Source organism: Ptychodera flava, chromosome 7, assembly GCF_041260155.1.
Source record: "Ptychodera flava strain L36383 chromosome 7, AS_Pfla_20210202, whole genome shotgun sequence".
Taxonomy (NCBI): Eukaryota; Metazoa; Hemichordata; class Enteropneusta; family Ptychoderidae; genus Ptychodera; species Ptychodera flava.
The window spans coordinates 22,035,108-22,055,270 of NC_091934.1; the positions used below are offsets into that span (position 1 = coordinate 22,035,108).

Sequence of the window (20,163 nt, forward strand, 5' to 3'; positions counted from 1 at the left end):
CCGAACAAACTAACTACGAGTGCAATGCGGATACAAACAGAGCTTGCTGTGTGTGAGGACACGTCAGCTGGCGTTCAGTTCATCGTTGGCTTAGTTTAAACCATCCATTGTGTCATCTGCTAGCAGCTGGCTATTTTTACTGTAAGTAGAATTGTTTGAAAGAAGAGGGGTAGTTGTTACCGCGGGGAAATCGCCGCTATGACGTCCCGTATTACGAGTGCCTCGTGCCAATGGCCATCGATACAAACACGGTGGAACTTGTTGCAGTTGAACACACGGACTTATCTATTTGTGGCAGTACTTATCGTTTCCTTCCTACAGGGACCCTCGGGCAAGCCCATTAACGACACAAAACTCTCAAAGATTGCAAAAGACAAATCTTTAAAGGAAGATGACACGCAACTGTTGCTGAAAAACGACAGAGATAATGTCCTTCCGAGAGAGAGGGACGAGGAGAAACCATTTCCACCAGACCATATAGAGGGCGTGAAACTTGAACGGGATGGACACTTGAACAAGGAATTTAACAAAGAGGTATTTCTGGGAAACGAACACAAAGATTTTGACGACATCAGCAGAGATGAGGGAAATCAAAGATTAAAAGATATATTTGCACAGTAAGTATGCATACCTATGGTAGTATGACATATGTTACACTCGGCTGTTCTGTGTTATAATGATGTAGGTTCATATTTTTTGCTGCTTAAATGCATAAAGATGGATATTTAATATGTAGGCTGTGGTAAAGTGATCATATACAGGTGTTACACAACATGACAACTTTGGTTTCTCAGCATTTATCATTCAAGCTCATCGATTAGTAAACAAGTTGGTGCCATGGCATCAACTAGTTACTATTTCCTTCCCTAGAAGTCTCTGCATGCATCAGAACTAAAGTTTCATAACTTTCATGGATATTGTTGATTCTGTTCCCACTATCCAAGTATAAAGGCACTGGCCATTTGGTTCCAGGTGTACCTTTTTCAACCACAAGGTGTGCAGTCAGGGTTTGTGGGGGAGTGGGCCACCTCTTTGTTTTGGTGATACAGTGGTCTGTTCATATGTGAATAAAATAGTACATTTATGGATGAATATGCAAATTATTTGTGAAAATGCTAATTAGCAATATTTCTGAAATGTTACGGGGTTTAGGAAGTTGAACAATCGTCTTTTCCTCATTCTGTGCTCTGCAACTGTTAACCCTTTGAGCGCTAGAGTCAATTTTTGTCACCCTTATAAAATATACCTACGTCAATTTTTGTGAAATTTTTGCCAACATTTTGATAAAAAACTCTGGCCAGTGAAATTTTGTGTTCATTTGGTCCAAAATTATCAGAAAAATTACAGAAAAATTCATGAAAATGGGTAAAATGTTGCACTGAAAATTTGGTGGGAAAAAATCACTCAAAGGGTTAAGATGTGACATTCAATAAATTCCAAGCCTCTCCATGGTGTGATGTACCGTAGTCCTTCCATCTTCCTATCTCTGTTATTGCTTCAGCCTGCTGTCTTTAAAGGTATACAGTCACCTGTAATCTAAATATGCCCATATACGGTTAAAGGGGCGTTCCTTGGTATTCAAAATGCCCATGTGAGGGCGCTGTTTTTAAAAAGTGGCCACCCGCTTAAAATCTGTGATTGGTTAGATTTTCTCTTTCCATGGTAACTGTGGCGAAATTGGAACAGGTGACAGTATACCTTTAACCTCCCATCCATTCCTGGCATGATAGAGTTTGGTAAGAAATTGTTCAAATAGGTAGCTGATTTTCACTGATAGGTGGCCAGGAAAGTACATGTGTGGGAGTTCACAGCAGGTGTATCCCAGATTGCACGAATGAGAAAATATTTCAATGTATAGTAGATGGCCAACCTTTAGAGAATAGTTGGTCATTTCTTTTATTTGTCCAGAACAAGGCAAAATTTGGATTGTTGAAGATTACAAATTTTCAGAGCAGCCAGCTGATTGAGAGCTTGATTGTATCCACCTCGATTTCTGTCCTAATAGTTGTGAAAAGATTGTTTACATTGACCAATGGCTTGTCTGGCAATAGTGCTAGTCAAGTATCTAGTCATTATTGGACATTGGAACTCAAAGCTGCATAATTTTGAATTTAAGGGGGTGCTAATTGCCAGACATTTTTCTGTAGTTGCAAAACACTCTCTTTGTGAACCTTGCAACACTCACATACCAGTACTTGGTCCATAGCTTGATGACTTCATCCTAAACCAATGCAATCCCCTTCTCAGAAAGTATTTGTAACCTGATATCACAGTGTGGAAGGGTTGGATAACTGCCCCATGCGGTTCCGTGAAGGTATTGATGGCGACAATGCTGTGAAATAATGACAGATATTACCCCTGCCCTCTAGTACGCATATTCATCTGCCCCATCATCAGGTCAAGTTGATTAAAACCAGGAATAAAACAAGCTTGACCATTTGAAAGCATACCAACACTGACTTGTCTCATATACTAAACAAAATTATTTTGAAATGTGAGTGAGGAATGGCATGATAGAGGAATGAACTGCCATGGCAATTTACGTTTTGAGTACCTCAGGACCTTTGTTTTGAGACTTAATGACACTGAAAAAGGATACAGTGCAGCTATGATATTCCACATACATTTTTACAGAGAAAGCAATATCAGCCTACGCTACTTGAAAGGTGTGTTGCCTTGAATTTTTTATCATCATGTTTATGAGAGATTCAAGTTGACCATATCTTGTATATACAACCCACAATGGATTTTTGTCATTTGGGAATATCAGCATAAATTATTGATTATGTCTGCTTTTTATCAACAACGACTTAATGTTAACATCTACTACTGCTGTAGTGTTTTATTCTAAGGTCTGGTAAGTCTGCAGTCAGGTTACACTGTGTATGATTATTGATCACGGCCAGTGACTCAACATTGTAAACTTATCTAGCCACACATGGTAAGAAAAAGTCTTAAAAGATCTTTTGCCTTGAATTTCTCACCATGTTTATGAGAGATTCAAGTTGACAATAATCTTGTATTTATCATCCACATAGAATTCTTGTCATTTATGAATATTGGTGTAAATTATTGATTATGTCTGCTTTTTATCAATGACGACTGAATTTTAAGTTCTGTTAGTGCTGTAGCATTTTCCCAAAGGTCTGTTGTCATAAGGATGTACACTGTAACACAGTGTATGATTATTGATCAAGGCCAGTGACTCAACATTGTAATCTCGTCTAGCCACTCATGGTAAGGACAAGTCGCTTTCTCCCCACTAGAAATACTGACATTCACATCATATTGACATGGATATCAATGACAACGTCCAAGGGAGGGGGGCTATTTAACAGTTTGGTGTCTTTTTTTCTTAGAAAATTGCTTTTGTAATGAGACCATGTCTGATGTCTCAGAGTCAGATTGCAATGAGACCTTGTGCTACATGTATATCAATGCTAAGACAATGATATCATAACAGATCAGATTTCCTTGACGTGTCATGTTTCACACACATTCTCGGTTTTCATCGTGCCATATTTTGTGTTTGTATGGACCTACATTAAAGGGGAAGGTGGCCTGGAGTTGTCACTAATAAAAATACGTCTAAATTATTATTGTAGTTTGTTTTTATGTCAAATATTATTTAAAAAGCGATTTTTTAACAAACGAATTGGTGCGTAATAAGTGATATCAAAACAAAAACGAAAAACTATCGCAAATAAGTCAAAATAAATTTTAAAACAATATTTTTTTTGTTTCTTGAAAAGGAAAAAATCAAACATAAGACATTGAAAACGAAAATTGTTTGTTTTATGATTTTATTTTGATTAAAAAAGCAGGAACATTTCATTTGAAACATTTTTTAAGAAACAAAATAATTGAAATGAAAATATGATAAAGTGAAATTAAAATGAAAAACATTTCACGTGAAATAAAGAAATTAAAAGTTAAATGAAAAAACAAATTAAAGTAAAATTGAAAATAAAAATTCAAAGTAAAATGAAAATAAAAGTAAATTCAAAGTAAAAAGAAAATTAAATTCAAAGTAAAATGAAAACGAAATGAAATGTATTTCAACTATGGCCGACAGTTGTCATAGTAGACCAGCATCCTTTTCGGTTCCCATAGAGTTACATGAAGTCTAATGACAATCCTCGGCCGTCGTGTCACAAGCAAAAATTTTCAAAAAGAAAAAAATCAGAATTTGGCGATGGCCGAGGATTGTCATAGTATACCAGCATGCTTTTCGGGGAAGTAGATCCACAATGGCGGCGATACGAACGCTTCCCTCGCATATAGGAGAAAAGTGGGCTTTGCATGAGTTTACAAACGCATCTTAGCATACCATGTACCTAGATGCCGTCAGTGTGCTCGAAAACGCAGACCAAAGCAAGTTCTGGATTCCAAATCGACTGTTTTCGGTGGAGAAATCGCGCGCCGCAAGTCCGCGGCGACGCTAGCTGTATGTGGAGGTAGGCCGGTAACAGTAATTAAACACACGGTCCTATACGCTGTTATACTGACAGGCCGATATATCCACAACAAGTGGACATAAAGTTCGCTGAGGCCGAAGCTCCTGTCAGTAATTTCGCATTCTGGACCCAGTGTGACTGACAAAAGTGCTAAAAGAAATAAATAAGCAAATTAAATCATAAAAGTGACGACGCTATTAGTATAGCGTGCAGGGTTAAGCTTACTAATTACGGAGCTCTCACTCTAGTCTATGGTTTGGCTTGATTTACATGCACTTGGCCGAACATGGAGGTCGGTCGGATCAACTACCGGTCGGTACAAGCTAGCTGTGTAGTCTGCTTGCCCGAGCACAGGGCATCGCGAGCAATATTCGTTTATTAGTTATGAATATGATCAATAAATGTCGTGTATTAATTTTTTTTTCATTATACAAGCCTTACATATGTCTAGTTTGTGCGTATTACTAGTACTTTACCCAAGCTATCTGTGTATAGTATTACAAATAAAACAGTTTATTTCTGCCCTCCCAATCCCCGTCATTAATTTGTTCTGTTGATCACCGACTACTACCTTATGAGTTATTTGGTCAGGGGGATAAGCCCCCCCTCCCCACGTCGGTGGTCGGCAGAACAAATTAATGACTGGGATAAGAAGGGCAATTGACAGATATAAACTGTATTCTTTGAAACACACAGATAGCTAGGGTAAAGTAATAGACACACACTAGCCACAGGTAAGGTTCGTATAATGAAAAAGTTTGATATATGATATTTATTTATGATATTCATAACTTCTAGACTAATATTACTTGCAATACGCCCAAGGTAGAGTGTCAACACAGTCTCAGCAGCTGGCTCGAGTGCCCCATTTGCGAATCACACTATAAACGGAGCCACTGTGGCAAGGGTGCGGGAAAAAGACTTTCCCGACGACCGAGAGCGAGTGTCAAAGGCACATCATAGGGGACCCAGAGATCTGGTTGTTGTTGTTTGCATTGTTGTTTATGTTTATTAGTCTTGTTTTGGTTGACCAATAAAATTCAAGGAACATAATTGTTATGTTGTTTTAAACGTAATGTATATGTCATAAGAAACATTACAAGGACTGTATCATTATTTGACTCAGTGCAACTCCCTCCGAAATGCTGTTGAAACCTACAACAACAACAACAACAACAACAACGACACAGTTATATCCATTGAATTTTATTGGTCAACAACAACAACATACAACAACAACAACAACAACAACAACAACAAACAACAACAACAACAACAACAACACGACTAGTCAACAACAATACAAATAACCACAACAACCGAATCTCTGGATTCCCTGTGTAGGCCTTACATGATTAACACTAATTTGGGATAATTGGATTTTCATGTTTTTAAAATTTCTCAAAAGTGTTAGGTGCTCTTTGGCTGATTGTCGCAATATTACAAATTACTCATAAAAACAAGTGTGTAACTCATAAAGGAAAGCAGATGAGCTTACATTTGCAGATCAAACAGACATTACTTCACCATCCAATTATCCCAAATTAGTTCAAATCGTGTTGTGTGCAGATACAGTGAAGAACAAGGGTGATAAATCGCTGCCCGGTCGTACAGGCGAGACTCGCGTCTTCGACACTCGCCCTCAGGCCATTACTAGCTCTCGGCCGGCCGAGGCTCTTGGTCGTCGGGAAAGTCTTATTCCCGGACCCTTGCCACAGTGGCTACATTTATAGTTATATAGGCAAATTGGGCACTCAGGCCGGTTGTGGAGACTTCACTCTACCTCGGGCCTGCAGACTACAAAGCAGGTAAATCAAGCTCGTCCATAGCGTGGCGCTCCGTAGTCAGTAAGGGGAGAACCATTTGATTTCGGGGGGGGTATGGAGGATTTTGAGAAAAAAAAATTTGTCGCCAGGTGAGATAGAAGAAAAAAAAATTGATCCTGCCATGGCCTGAGAAAAAAAAAATGTCATAACAGACAGAAGTGAAAAAAAAATTGTCAATATGCACCAGAAATTAGCAAAATTTGGAAACCCTATTCTCATGTATTCTTTGCCGGCGCGCCGCCATAGGCGGCGCAAATGTTTTTACCACAAGCAATTCTTATGTTTTTTTCCAGCACTTATGATATAAGCATGCACTACATAGGTCTACTTACACCTCAGTGCACTCAATGTTTTCCTTCCCTTTCCTGACCCAAGAAATCATATTTCAGGATTTCTGTTGCAATATCTCAATGGCATAGGCACTATCTAAAGGGGACTTTTTGACCTCTGTAAATTGTGAAAATTTTAAAACAAGACAGGAGTCAATAAACTAGTGTTAAAATCAATATAGTATTCTCTCAATATAAATATATTAGGAAGATGTACAAGTTGACAATGAAAAATTGAGGAACAACAAATGTAATGAAATACAAGGGAGAGGGTCACTAAAAAAATTGAAAACTTCAGGGGGCGTTACTCAAAATGTGGAGAGGAAGAAGGGGGACGGGTTACTCAATTTATTTTGGCGAAATAATTGAAACACATCTCAGATTGCACCATTGCACACATCCATTTCTCAAAATTTTCAATGCGAGAGGGGGCACCCCCTCTCGTTTCTCTCCCCCCTTGGCTTTTCTAAAAGTGTTACTCGTAAAAGACAAATTTAAAATACCTATCGGATTGCACTAAACTGCACCGTGGCGCACATCAATTTCTCAAACTTTTCCCAGGATCTAGGACAAAACTGAACTGTTGTGAATTCATCGTTTATTATCACAGAGATATGTTTCCATTTACCTCACTTCAATGACCATTTGACAGTTAAACATACCATATTCAAGCTTTTCATTAGAAGCTGGCAGCTGGAGAAATGACACAAGAAGGTCACAAATTTTCCGTTCCTGTATATTTATTTATCTTCAGTCTCTGGCAAACAAGAACTGTTTTTCACAAATTGTATTGTCATCGTTTGGTTGTTGAATATTGTGACACAAACACTGATCATGCATAAAATGTAAAAATATTGCAGTGTTCAATGTCATTTTCAAACAGTTTTACCAAATGCAAAATAACCTGAAACTCCTCTCAGATTGCACCATTAAACACATCAATTTCCCAAAATTTCCAATACTCTCGTGCTCTCCCCCTTGAGGTGTTCTAACAGTTTCACTTAGTAAAAAAATTAAAAAACACCTCTCAGATAGCACCAGACTGCACCATTGCACACATCAATATCTTAAACTTTCCATGCAAGATACGGGAAAGCCCCTGTGACACTTTCCCCTAAGCCTCTCGCGTGTTCTCCCCCTGTACTTTAAAATTCTGCCCGGTCAGATATCCTAGTGAAAACCTTGTCATAATACCCATCCAAATTAAACAATATACTATATGGTTAGATACTGCGTGAGCTTTTATATCTTTATTTTATTGTGACTTGCAATTTCATTTTGATGGGTTCACCTTTTTTGAACCATCATGAGATAACTGATGATAGTCTAGCAGAGTACATCAGGATTTCAAAGGTCTTTACTGTTAAATTGCTGTATTTTGTAAATTTTACAAATACATGTATTTGTATTTAACTTTTCTAAGTGGGGGGGGGGAGTCAGTCAAAATTTCAGAGTTAGAGAGGGAGAGTTACTCAAATTCATACATGGTTGACGGGGGGGGGGGGTGTCACTTGCAATTTCTGAGTTTCAGGCCGTAAATAATTACGGCTCCCTTATATACAACGCATCACAAACTTGATGACAATATTAAGAAAAAAAAATTGCATTGCTACGCCATTTGAAAAAAAAAATTGATGCAGCTCTGACAGTAGAAAAAAAAAATTGCTGTCACTGTGACAGGAAAAAAAATTTGCTCCCATACCCATTTCCTCCATACCCCCCAAAAAAAATCAAATGGTTCTCCCCTAACCCTGCAGGTTAAACGCTACGCTAATATCGTCGTCACTTTTTATGATTTTATTTGCTCATGTATTTCCTTTGGCACTTTTGTCAGTCACACTGGGTCCAGAATGCGAAATTACTGACAAGAGCTTCGGCCTCAGCGAACTTTATGTCCACTTGTTGTGGATATATCGGCCTGTCAGTATAACAGCGTAGGACTGTGTGTTTAATTACTGTTACCGGCCCCCCACCATAGCCCTGTGTACGCCCCGCTCAGCGGGGCGATTAGCTGTAGCGGAACACACAGCATCGTACGCAGGGCTACCTCCCACCACAGCTAGCGCCGCGGACTTGCGGCGCGCGATTTCTCCACCGAAAACAGTCGATTTGGAATCCAGAACTTGCTTTGGTCTGCGTTTTCGAGCACACTGACCTCGTCTAGGTACATGGTATGCTAAGCTGCGCTTGTAAACTCATGCAAAGCCCACTTTTCTCCCTATATGCGAGGGAAGCGTGCGTATCGCCGCCATTGTGGATCTACTTCCCCGAAAAGCATGCTGGTATACTATGACAATCCTCGGCCATCGCCAAATTCTGATTTTTTTCTTTTTGAAAATTTTTGCTTGTGACACGACGGCCGAGGAATGTCATTAGACTGCATGTAACTCTATGGGAACCGAAAAGGATGCTGGTCTACTATGACAACTGTCGGCCATAGTTGAAATACATTTCATTTCGTTTTCATTTTACTTTGAATTTAATTTCCTTTTACTTGATTTACTTTTATTTTCATTTTACTTTTATTTAATTTTTACTTTAATTTGTGTTTTCATTTAACTTTTAATTTCTTTATTTCACGTAAACTTTTCATTTTAATTTCACTTTATCATATTTTCATTTCAATTATTTTGTTTCTTAAAAAATGTTTCAAATGAAATGTTCCTGCTTTTTTAATCAAAATAAAATCATAAAACAAACAATTTTGGTTTTCAATGTCTAATGTTTGATTTTTTCCTTTTCAAGAAACAAAAACATATTTTTTTAAAATTTATTTGAGTTATTGCGATAGTTTTTTCGTTTTTGTTTTGATAACACTAATTACGCACGAATTCGTTTGTTAAAAAATCGCTTTTTAAATTATTTGACATAAAAACAAAATACAATAATAATTTAGACGTATTTTTATTAGTGACAACGCCAGGCCACCATAGACCTACATTAAAGGGGAAGTTCACCAAGGATGATTTTTACATATGTGGTAGCTCTGTGGTCATTTACCCAGGAAAAACTATTTTCACCCCTTATAACTTGCAGGATTTTTTACAAAAAACGATAAAATAGTACAGGAAGTTGCCCATGTAATTTGAATCATGGGAAAAAGCTCCAAACTTGGAGCTTGCATAATGTGATATGGAAGGGACCATCTTCGGACGGGTATGGCCCCCACATTGTCCACTCACAGTAACACAGTAGTAAACAGCAACACAAAATCTGACAGCGGAAATTTTATTATAATGATTCATTGTTTGTGCAAGGATACTCAGTATAAACAAAAATTATGTAAATACGCACAGCCTGGTTTAAGCATGGGTGAGTGGACAATGCCATACCCATTGGAAAATGGTCCCTTCCATATCACATTATGCAAGCTCCAAACTTGGCGCTTTTTCCCATGATTCAAATTACATGGGCAACTTCCTGTACTATTTCTATCGTTTTTAGTAATAAATCTCGCAAGTTATAAATGATGAAAATAGCTTTTCCGGGGTAAGTGACAAAAAAGCTAGCAAATATGTGAAAATCATCCTTGGTGAACTTCCCCTTTAACCCTTTGTGGGCTGTAATTTTTCCCACCAAAATTTTATTGCAACATTTTATTAACTTTTATATAATAATAATAATAATATTTGGTTCTTATATAGCGCACATATCCACAAATAGATGTGATCAAGGCGCTTTACAATTATTATTACCCCTGGTCACTGGACCTAATATGATACCACTCAACTCCCTGGGGAGCAGACAACAGCTCACATGTGCAGCCAATAAGCGCAGCAGAGCTAAACGCACACATAACAACCTCTGTCCTACCAGGTACCCATCACTTCTGGGTGGGGAGAAGCAATGAGGAATAAAGTGCCTTGCCCAAGGACACAACACCACAGCCATGCCGGGGCTCGAACTCACAATCCTTTGATCGTGGGTCCACCGCTCTAGCCACTGGCCCATGATGCCTCCTCCTCATATGAATTTTTATAAAATTTTTTTGATGATTTTAGACCAAATGTATATTACATTTCACTGGCTACACGTTATTATCAATATTTTGACAAATATCTAAAAAAAATTGACAGGGATATATTTTACAAAGGCAATAAAAATTGACATTTTCCCGCTCAAAGGTATAATAATATATATTATTGCCTGAATACATGGGTTTAGGTGCCCGAGAGCAGGTGTCAATTTGCGAGGGCACATAAACCCATGTATTCAGGCAATAATATTTTTATTACATGCCTCTTCACAGTTAATGCTATATAACATTTAGTTACATGCAGGGTATTTTCAAACAATTTTACCATTATCGACCAGCATCAAACAGATTTTAACGAAAGTCCATATAGCAGTGCGCGCATGGATAATTTACATCTAGTGTTAAGCGTCTACTTTGACGTCGAAAACATCGAAAGGCTTCACTGGCCCGGGTAACCATGGAAACCGGTCAGTACATCCTTCACCGGCCTGCTAACATCCCGGATGTTCCTATTCAAATCAATGCACTGATTTGCAGTCACCTCGAGGCATGTAATAAATGCATTTCCAATATGCCAGCCACAAGAGTTATCCCAGCTACATACAGAGCCATGGTTATTCTCATCCCCTTTTTAATTAAGTTGACTCTGGCAATGTGCAGCCACTCGGAAGGTTATATGTGATCGGTAGATTGTCATTATCTACAGTGACTAGGGAGTCTGAAAAAAGGGCTGTTCTCTGCCTGATTGGCTGAATTGAAATAACTCAAGAAGTACGATCGTACCATTTGGCGAAAATTCTTCTGAGTTGCTGGACATCAGCCTCAGCTCATGACTTCTTCATCATTTTGTTAAGTTCTGGTTAATTCCCTCCAAATAGTAAGCCATTTTTCGGTAATGGATGGATTATCAAATAATTCAATGAAATTGTGTGAGATATTTTCATAGGCAAGTTAAGTTAATAAAAAAGTCTGTGTACAGTCAGCCTTGTCATTGCTAACTAAGCTGGAGAAAGGTATCTAAAATTTTGACAATTTTCTTGTCTATATCAACTGCTGTATCCTGATCTCCCCTCTCCCACAGTGTGTTACAAAACCCAGTATTTGGCTACTTCGTGCTCGCATGTTGATATGATGGGCATTGATATTGGCAACTGAATTTCTCTCCAGACAGTGCTCATTTCGAGTCATCACAATAGTATGATCTGTTTGGACATATTAAATGCTAGGCTCTCTACATGCTGTAGAAGGTAGACAAGAAAACTACACATGTAGTCAATCTGTAGATAAAAATACTGAAAAACTTGCCAGAACTGACAGTTATTGTAGTTTGAAGGCACTGACCTACATTTTCAACATGACTACCGATGTGTGAATGGTGTGTCCGCAATACTATCTTTTCATTACACATCATGATTCATCCATCTATTAATTAAACATTGAATGTTATTGATTTATTTGATATCTCAGTGCTTCAGTGACAAGTAATAATTGCATGCGTGCAATATGGTGTGTTTTATCATACCAGTGTACATTTGTATTTTTGACACAAATACTCTTGTCTGATTGGTCGAGACATGAAAATAACCATGCTATGTTTAAGATATACATGTAGCACAGTTGAAAGTGTGTGAGTTCTCAGCTAGAGAAAAAATTATGTGTTTCTTGCAATATACTGGTATGTTCAAATAACAGTACACACATGTACACTGCCTCAGCAACAGGTATACCAGTCGGTTTTCACTAGTTCACTGCATAAATCCACTCTGTATCTTTAATATGTGTACATGTTGGGAAGTTGTCAAAATCGTATGGTATACCTGTCACTATGGTGGTTTCAATTCTCCAATGTAAGTAGGTCTTGTCCACCCTATCATTGTCCAGTGTTGCACAACCCAATTGTTTTCAATATGGTGGGTCAATCCATATACAGGAAATAGGGTACAGGAATTACAACTAATAAGTTCCAATATGTGGAAGGGCTGAGAAAGCAGTGTGAGAAATTCAACAAAAATTCAAGGCTTGGCAGGTTTTCCTGGTGCATGTCGGGTTTACAGGAAACATACATTTTTTTTATTTGGCCTTTACAAAACACAAAACATATGTCCACATACACAGGACAGAATTGCACATGACAGATAGTTATAAGTACCATAAGTTGTAAATTATCATAGAATTATAAAAACATTTGCCCTAAATGATTTATGATACAGATGTTGCTGTCTGTATATTGAATAATAGAGATCAAAAGAACGAGCTTGCAGGAAATTTTATTTTCTCTTTCCTTTCACTTTTACAGATCAGTTAGTTCATTTTTGTGTTTGTGAAATTTGAAGAGTGTAGATTAATATTGCCGTATAGATAGTGGAATTGTTATATCCTCTCATTTTAAGTTTGCTAAGAATATGATTTTCACTGTTCAGACTGAATATACACTGTACTATTACATGTACATGTATGCTGTGAATTGCAGCCGAAAAATGGCAGTAAATGCAGAAGTTAAATATTCCTGTCACTGTAGTGAAATTTCAATGGCCATCATCCTTGAAACATGTAGATCCTGTGCTGTTTAAGGTCCATGACATTACCATCCATATTCTTTTTTTAAATTTTTTACAAAAATTTACATTGTACTGCGAAAAAGAATACTCACTGTCATGTGTACAGTGTGTATGGTAAAAATAAATCCATGTAAAAGAACATTGCATCAATGTATTAAAAATGTTTGATTGGACAATTGAATAAGAAGGGAAAGTCCAAGTTAGGCAAGGAGGTCCTTGGTTTTGGAGTCACCCGGTACACCATGGGCACATCTGCTTTCTCCTGAGCAGTGTGAAGATGTAATCCTGTAGCTAGAAGAAGATCTGAATAAAACCTTTGTAGTTTCATCTGTAAATTGTGACTTTTGACTCAAATGCAGTGAGGGGATGTTCTCAGGTAGCAGCTGAGCATTTTGTTTACCATATTGTTCTGAGTTCTCCACGGCTTGGAAAAACAGAGGAGTGATTAATATACATAAAAAAGCAACATATGCATATTCTTTTGTTGTGAAAATGTATACTTTTGTACAGATATTATCATGTGAAGTGATTGTTGGCAAAACAGGCGTGACCCACCCTAAAAATCCCCTTGTAGAGAATCCTATAGTTGACAACTAATCCAAGTAATCCCAACCAGTGAAGTCTTCTACATGTATGGGTTCAATAAATCTTGCTAGTGAGGAAACAGTTTGGACAACACTTCACTTCCCCTATCCTTTACATGAACCTGATAACACTGGAGAAAAAAACTAAATTTGTTTTTGTGTAGTTTTGTGTTCAGTATCTGTGAGATTTTAGTTCATAAATTATGCCACTTGTCTCCTAATACATTGTATTCACCAGGGAAGTGAATAAGACTGCATTATTGCCATTTTTGTGCAATAAAAAAAATTGAAATTTTCTCAGAAAGTGAAAGTGTTTTGCAAATGTCTCTACCTGAAGAAAATAGACGACTTTATTATTCGCTGGTAAGGTCCCAAGTGGTGGGATTTCATCAAAGTTTCATTTTGCCAATTCTCCAGATATTGGTTGTTTATCATACTTTACACCATCAATGCAAAATGTAAGGAACATACATCACTCTGCAGGATGTCTTCTACCTTTATGGAAGTTGTGAAAGCGGACACTATCTTTTCAAATAAATGCATTTCTGTTTTCAGATTGTTGATTAAATTTTTCTTGCACTGTGCTGTTATCCTTTGTTAATGATATTGTCAAAGGTACTTTTATTGGTGCAAAACTCATTATTACCTAAATCTCACTTGAATGTGTGGCAAAAGAAGCTCTTGAGAGAGTTTTGCTAAAGACTTCTTTTTAGAATGGCATTTCCCTCTGATGCTTGTCACTTCCGTGATGATTACTCAGATTTATTCAAGTTTTAATGATCTTGCATTTTAAAGGATATCATCCTAATATAGATCAATAAATGTTCGTTGGGAACTTCCTTCTGATTGTGGAAACTTTAACAATCCATTCTTTTTTGCAATCAAGAATTAAAGTCAGGGGTCACCAGTCAAAATTTTGTAGTTATATGAGCGAAACGAATCATCTGATATTTCCTGTTATTTGAAAATCAAAATGGCTGCCATCCCAGCGCTAAATCTGTGGGAGAAAAATGTATTTTCAATTTCACAAAAATAAGCCCATGGAAACCTTATTTACTCGATTAGTTTCAAAATAAGCCCTCAACAAGTGAAGACTGAAAACGTATTGTTTGAGAGTGAGTATATATGATCATGTCCCTAAGTCGCATTCTACAATAATTATTAAATCAAATGGAACTTACTGACAATACTTGGATCTCAAAGTTCAGTTGAGAATGTTTTAATTTTCCTCTGGTATCAGTTTGATCGTTGTGAATGGTACTACATGTACCTGTTAGCAAAAAGATTTTAAAAATTAATTTTTTTCCTACAGGGCAGACACAAACGCTAACAACCAGCTCAGCCTACTCGAGCTCACAGAATGGATATCACAGAAAACGAGAGAACATTACGAAGAAGCCAAAGAAGAAAGTGAAAAAATATTTCCAAGGTTTGATCCAAACAAAGATGGTGAGTGAAATTTAGATACTGTAAGGTCTCTTCACAGTATACATGTAGGAGTTCTATGGACTGCTCTCACCTATTTCTCCATTTTGCAATGGGTTGACCATCCATTTATTCCATTCCATCTTGGTGAACCTTTATTCCAAATTGTAGGGCTTATTACATGTAACCCTTTGAGTGCCAAAGTCAATGTTGTTATCTTTACAAAATATCATACAGACAATTTTTCTCAGATTAAAATGTTTTTTAACAAGTTTTTGCTGATGTTTTGATCAAAACCTGCAGCTGATGGAAAGTTATGTCAATTTGGTCTAAAATTATGAAAAAGAGTAAAGAAAGTTCATAAAAATTGGTAAAATGTGGCACTATTAAAAATTTTGGTGAGGACTCGAAGGGTTAAATGTTGCATCATATTAGGATTTAGAATTTGGACTTTTGTAATTTTCTTGAATTCCATAGTAATTTGATAACTGTAACTATAACTGCTCTGTACATTCCTAACATGTCAAGCACGGAACATAGTGTTGTTATGTGGATGTAAAGGGAAGAGGTTGTCAGAACTGTGACTGGATGACTTTCTTGTTTGCAAACAATGTATGTTATGTACAGTATCTAGATGCATCACGTCAACTTAGCTGCAATAGTTTTCGTTGTACGATGTACATTGTGACAAACACGTTCAACTGTCATCAATCATCAATGTACCATTGATACACTTTACATTGGTCATATGGGTCCCATATGACCCTTTAGCACAGTGAAAAGGACCCCTTCGCTTTTAAACTAATTTACAATCGAAGTGATATCTTGCATATAGATGAGCACATCAGTATGTGTCTATTTTTTTTGAAGTACCGCCACTTGTTTATTTTCAATTATTTGTCAAATGCATGTCTGAAATTTTCACAGTGAATTTTATTCCAACTGAGTCAATTTCTAGCATAACAAGCTGTTCTAGCTGTTTTCATGGAAGTAAATTTTTTAATGTGTAGAGTCATTTATCAGAATGTTTTCTGAAATTTAAATCTTGAATTTTAATTCAAATTATCCAATTGCGATATAACAGTCTTGTAAGAAGCAACTATTTTCACAATAATTAATTTTAATCAACAGTAATTTGTATAGATTTTTGTCCATGAATGCTCGACTAGAAGCCATTTCCACATCAATAACTGAAGCCATTTTCACATCAATAATCATTATGTCAGAAGTTCATCCTGTTATTGTTCACACTACAAAGCAAAAGTGGGACAGTGTCGCATATACTATTATTATTACATGCCTTTTATATCAAAAGTCACGCGCACCATGGAATTCAAAGGTAATTTGTTGATGATGTCCTAGGCTGCATAGTCATCATTTTACTTATAAAAGGAACTGGAAGTATTTTCAACTTGACATTTTTGAGGTTTAAAAAATGTTCAAATTACATGCTTTACATGTGAAATCTGGCTTTTAGAAAATGATGCATAAAAAATTTGAAGAACCACAACAGTGATATAAATATTTCACTGCGCCATTTGATGATTAAACTCATTCCAATTTTTGTATGAAAAATGGAAAAATATGTGATTGTCATTTGCCCATAAATCTAAATATTTGGAGTAAAAACAGTGTAAGAGAGACATGTAATAAAAACGTAGCCCAAACAAGGGACTATGCACCCTCACGGTAGGAGACCATGGTCTTCCTGACATCAAAATGGTCATTTACCCTCTGGCACTTAGTTCCTTGTGTTTTCTTTGCCATAATACAGCCTCTAAAATTATGATATTTTTTCTCAATATTTCAGGTAAAATAACTTGGAATGAATACAGGATTCATTTTCTGAAAGAGAGAGGGTATGATGACCCTGTAATAGCTAAAGCAGCTGAGGGAGATGAAAATATTGAACTCCATGAAGACGGTAGGTATAACAACCACTGCCCGATGCATCCTACCCACTCTTCAGGAAACAGTCCAAATTTCAGTTACTTCTTTGTTATTCTTTATTTATTTATTTATGTATGTCTTTTCTGTGTATCAATCATACTGAATATGCTCTGCTAAAGCTATAATTTCTCCACGTATTAAAATTACCTGTTTTGACACTTCCAAAGTTTAGGGTGCACAACTTTGTATCTCATACTTTTTCGAGTAAAAGGCAGTCACGTAAATACCTGTTTAAGTAGTATATGCCTTGAAAGCAACAGACTTAAACTTTTGCTCATAGTTTCCTCAAGTAATATTTCAACCATTCTCTTACCAAATCAAGAATAAAATTCATGGGTTTTCTTGGAAATGTTTTCACTAAAGAAATAAATTACCTGAACATTTCCTGGTATTTGGAATTCAATATGGCTGCCATCATTGCCTTAGCTCTGTTGGATTTCCCGGAAACTAAGATAGTGAAAACTTAAATTTCTCCAAGTGCTTCAAGCTGGAGAATCCAAATATCTATCCTTGCGGTCACATTCTCTCTAAAGTGACAATCTTCCGAGAGTCTCACCACTGCCACCAATGTAACATCTCTTACAGATGACTATGATTTGTACCGTGACCAAGACAGATGGCAACAGGCAGACGAAGATGAGGACAACTGCCTGACTCCACCGGAATTCTTGGCTTTCAAACATCCGGAACATTGCAGAGGAATGCTGCGATTGCTAGTATCAGAAATCTTACACGATCTCGGTGAGTACAAGTCGAATCTCTGGAAGTTTAACCCTTTTCCTGCCAGACAGTATCACTTGCCCATCTGCCAGGTCAATAAAAAGTGGTATTGAGCCAAAACCAAATGTATTTTCACCCACTTGGCTTGGTCTGTTACAGCATCTTTAGTCTGTACAAATAATGTTTACAGTATCTCTGTCTTCAGGGACCTTCAAGTCTTTCTTAAAATCCACCATATGGGACATGTTTTGCTTTACTAGTTTTAACCGATTCGACCTGATGGTGAAATATAAACTTGGCAGGAAAAGGGTTAAAGGTCAAATCTCAATGCCGCGGTCATCAATTTTACTTAGGCGTGGCATGTAAATTATAAAAAGTAAAAAACTAGAGATTGTCAAGAATGTCTTGTGCTAAGATCTTGGCATGTAACATCAAAAAACTTCAGACAATATCTTCTTTGTAACCTGTTCACATCTCTTCAACTTGGCTCATTTTGGTAATTTCTCAGTTACAAGTAGTGTATATAGAAGTGTTGTATCTCTTAATTACTTTTTGACGTTTCTGTAAATTCCTGTCCATTCGCCCTATTATACTGATTTATGAAATATGGAAAAATGTTATCGAACAGACTGTGCACAGCATACAGTGCAAAAGCAATGAAATCCTGTCAGAGTTACTTAATATTGAGTCTGCTCCAGCCATGTACAGCAAGGTTTTAGAATTCAAACTTGAACTGTGGGAGACTTTCAGTTTCATGTCTGAGTGGTAGTCTCAAGTTATCTTTCCATGCCACCCACTCTAGGTCACTCTGAAGTGTCTCCAAGTGCACTGTATAGAAACATAGCGTAGCTTAAGTTGGTTGTATACCAGTACATAGGGGAAACTCATGGCAGTGTTGGTCACAATTTTGTTCTCATTAAAATATGAAGATAGTTGAAATGTTTAAAGGATGAGGATTTTGGATAACTTTTGATCAGTTTTCTACATCATATACAAACAGATGTTTTATCTACATAATTTGCACTTTCCACTTGCTTTTATATTTGGTATAAGAATTAATGGACGTCTTATTTCAGATGCATCAAAATTAGCATAAAATTTGCATCTTTAAATTTCAGCGGTTATGGTTTTCAATAATCTGTATAATGTTTCTTGTGTTTATAGCTTTCAAATTTGGATTGCTGGTTCCTAAACAATATTTTTACTCTTTGGTGTCTTCAAATGATGGTGAAATTTGCATTTTGCATTTGTATGAAAGTCTGCATGTCTATCCCTGGAAATGACAGTCCGACACGTTCCTATGATAACAGTAGTTACATATGTACAATTTTGCGGTCACTTTTCAAATTATCAAACAAAAGTCAGTCTAAAATCATTTTTATGAGACAAATCAGTAGCATATCTGTTTAAAATGTCAGCATATTTGATTTTCAGATGCAATTGTACTGATTCATATTTTCCGCATGTCATCAATTCTCAGTTTCTAATAATCAATATTTTAGTACGTTCATCAAATCATTGAATGACCAGCAGAATTAGGTAATTTTTACTTACCTGTTACACCTAAGCAATTTAACTGTTAGATGGCTGGTATGTTTTTTTCTAATTTGTAGCTCACATTTGGTATACCTGTATGCATATATGCCAAAGAGAGCTTATGTGGTATGTTTGTACATATGTACCGGTATGTACGAATGTATGTGTTTCCGTACCTTTCACAGTTCCCGTTGGTTTCATGTTTTGGCATTTTTTTCAGATCAAGATGGAGATTCTGTCCTCTCTCTGATTGAGTTTGTTTCACTGCCAATTGGACATGAAGGGGAATTAGAGAGAATGGCCAAAGAAGACGAGTGGGTTCGAGAAAGAAAAGAAGTCTTTGAAAAAACAATTGACTCTGATAAAGATGGCCGAGTCACAGTTGAAGAACTTGAGGTAAGTAATTAATCAGTTTAAATTGTTGGTTCCTTAACTTTTTATGAAGTTTTGAGTTTTTCTGCATTTTCTTAAAGGGCCAGTAGCTGTAACTTATGATTTGTTTTTCTGTGTTTTTGTTTTCTCTGCCGATTGAAGGTTGTTGCTGTACTCCCCAAATCATATTGAAACACCAAAGTATTTAGCTTGTCAACACAGCGTCTACACATGCAAAATGAACTATTTTTGTTTACATTTAAATGCTAATCTAGACCAGAATTCACCTGTCAACAATAACAATGTGGTCTACACATGTACAGGCTGATATAATTAGCTCTACACAAGGTATGTCAATGTTCTTTGGAGTGTAGAAGAAGAAAAACAAAAATAGAGAGAAAGAAAACCAATTAACCCTTTGAGCGCCAAA

The 20,163-nt window shown here is 36.8% G+C and overlaps 1 protein-coding gene across 1 annotated transcript in view; it reads left to right on the forward strand.

Annotated features, from left to right (window-relative positions):
• The window catches only part of LOC139137025 (45 kDa calcium-binding protein-like), a 25,755-nt gene continuing 5,592 nt past the window's right edge, over nucleotides 1-20,163 (forward strand). Inside the window, exons 1-5 of the mRNA XM_070704948.1 lie at nucleotides 1-617; nucleotides 15,043-15,179; nucleotides 16,966-17,079; nucleotides 17,691-17,846; nucleotides 19,582-19,757. Coding sequence (XP_070561049.1) covers nucleotides 199-617; nucleotides 15,043-15,179; nucleotides 16,966-17,079; nucleotides 17,691-17,846; nucleotides 19,582-19,757 — 1,002 coding nt within the window. The 5' untranslated portion in view covers nucleotides 1-198. The remainder of the gene's footprint in view (nucleotides 618-15,042; nucleotides 15,180-16,965; nucleotides 17,080-17,690; nucleotides 17,847-19,581; nucleotides 19,758-20,163) is intronic.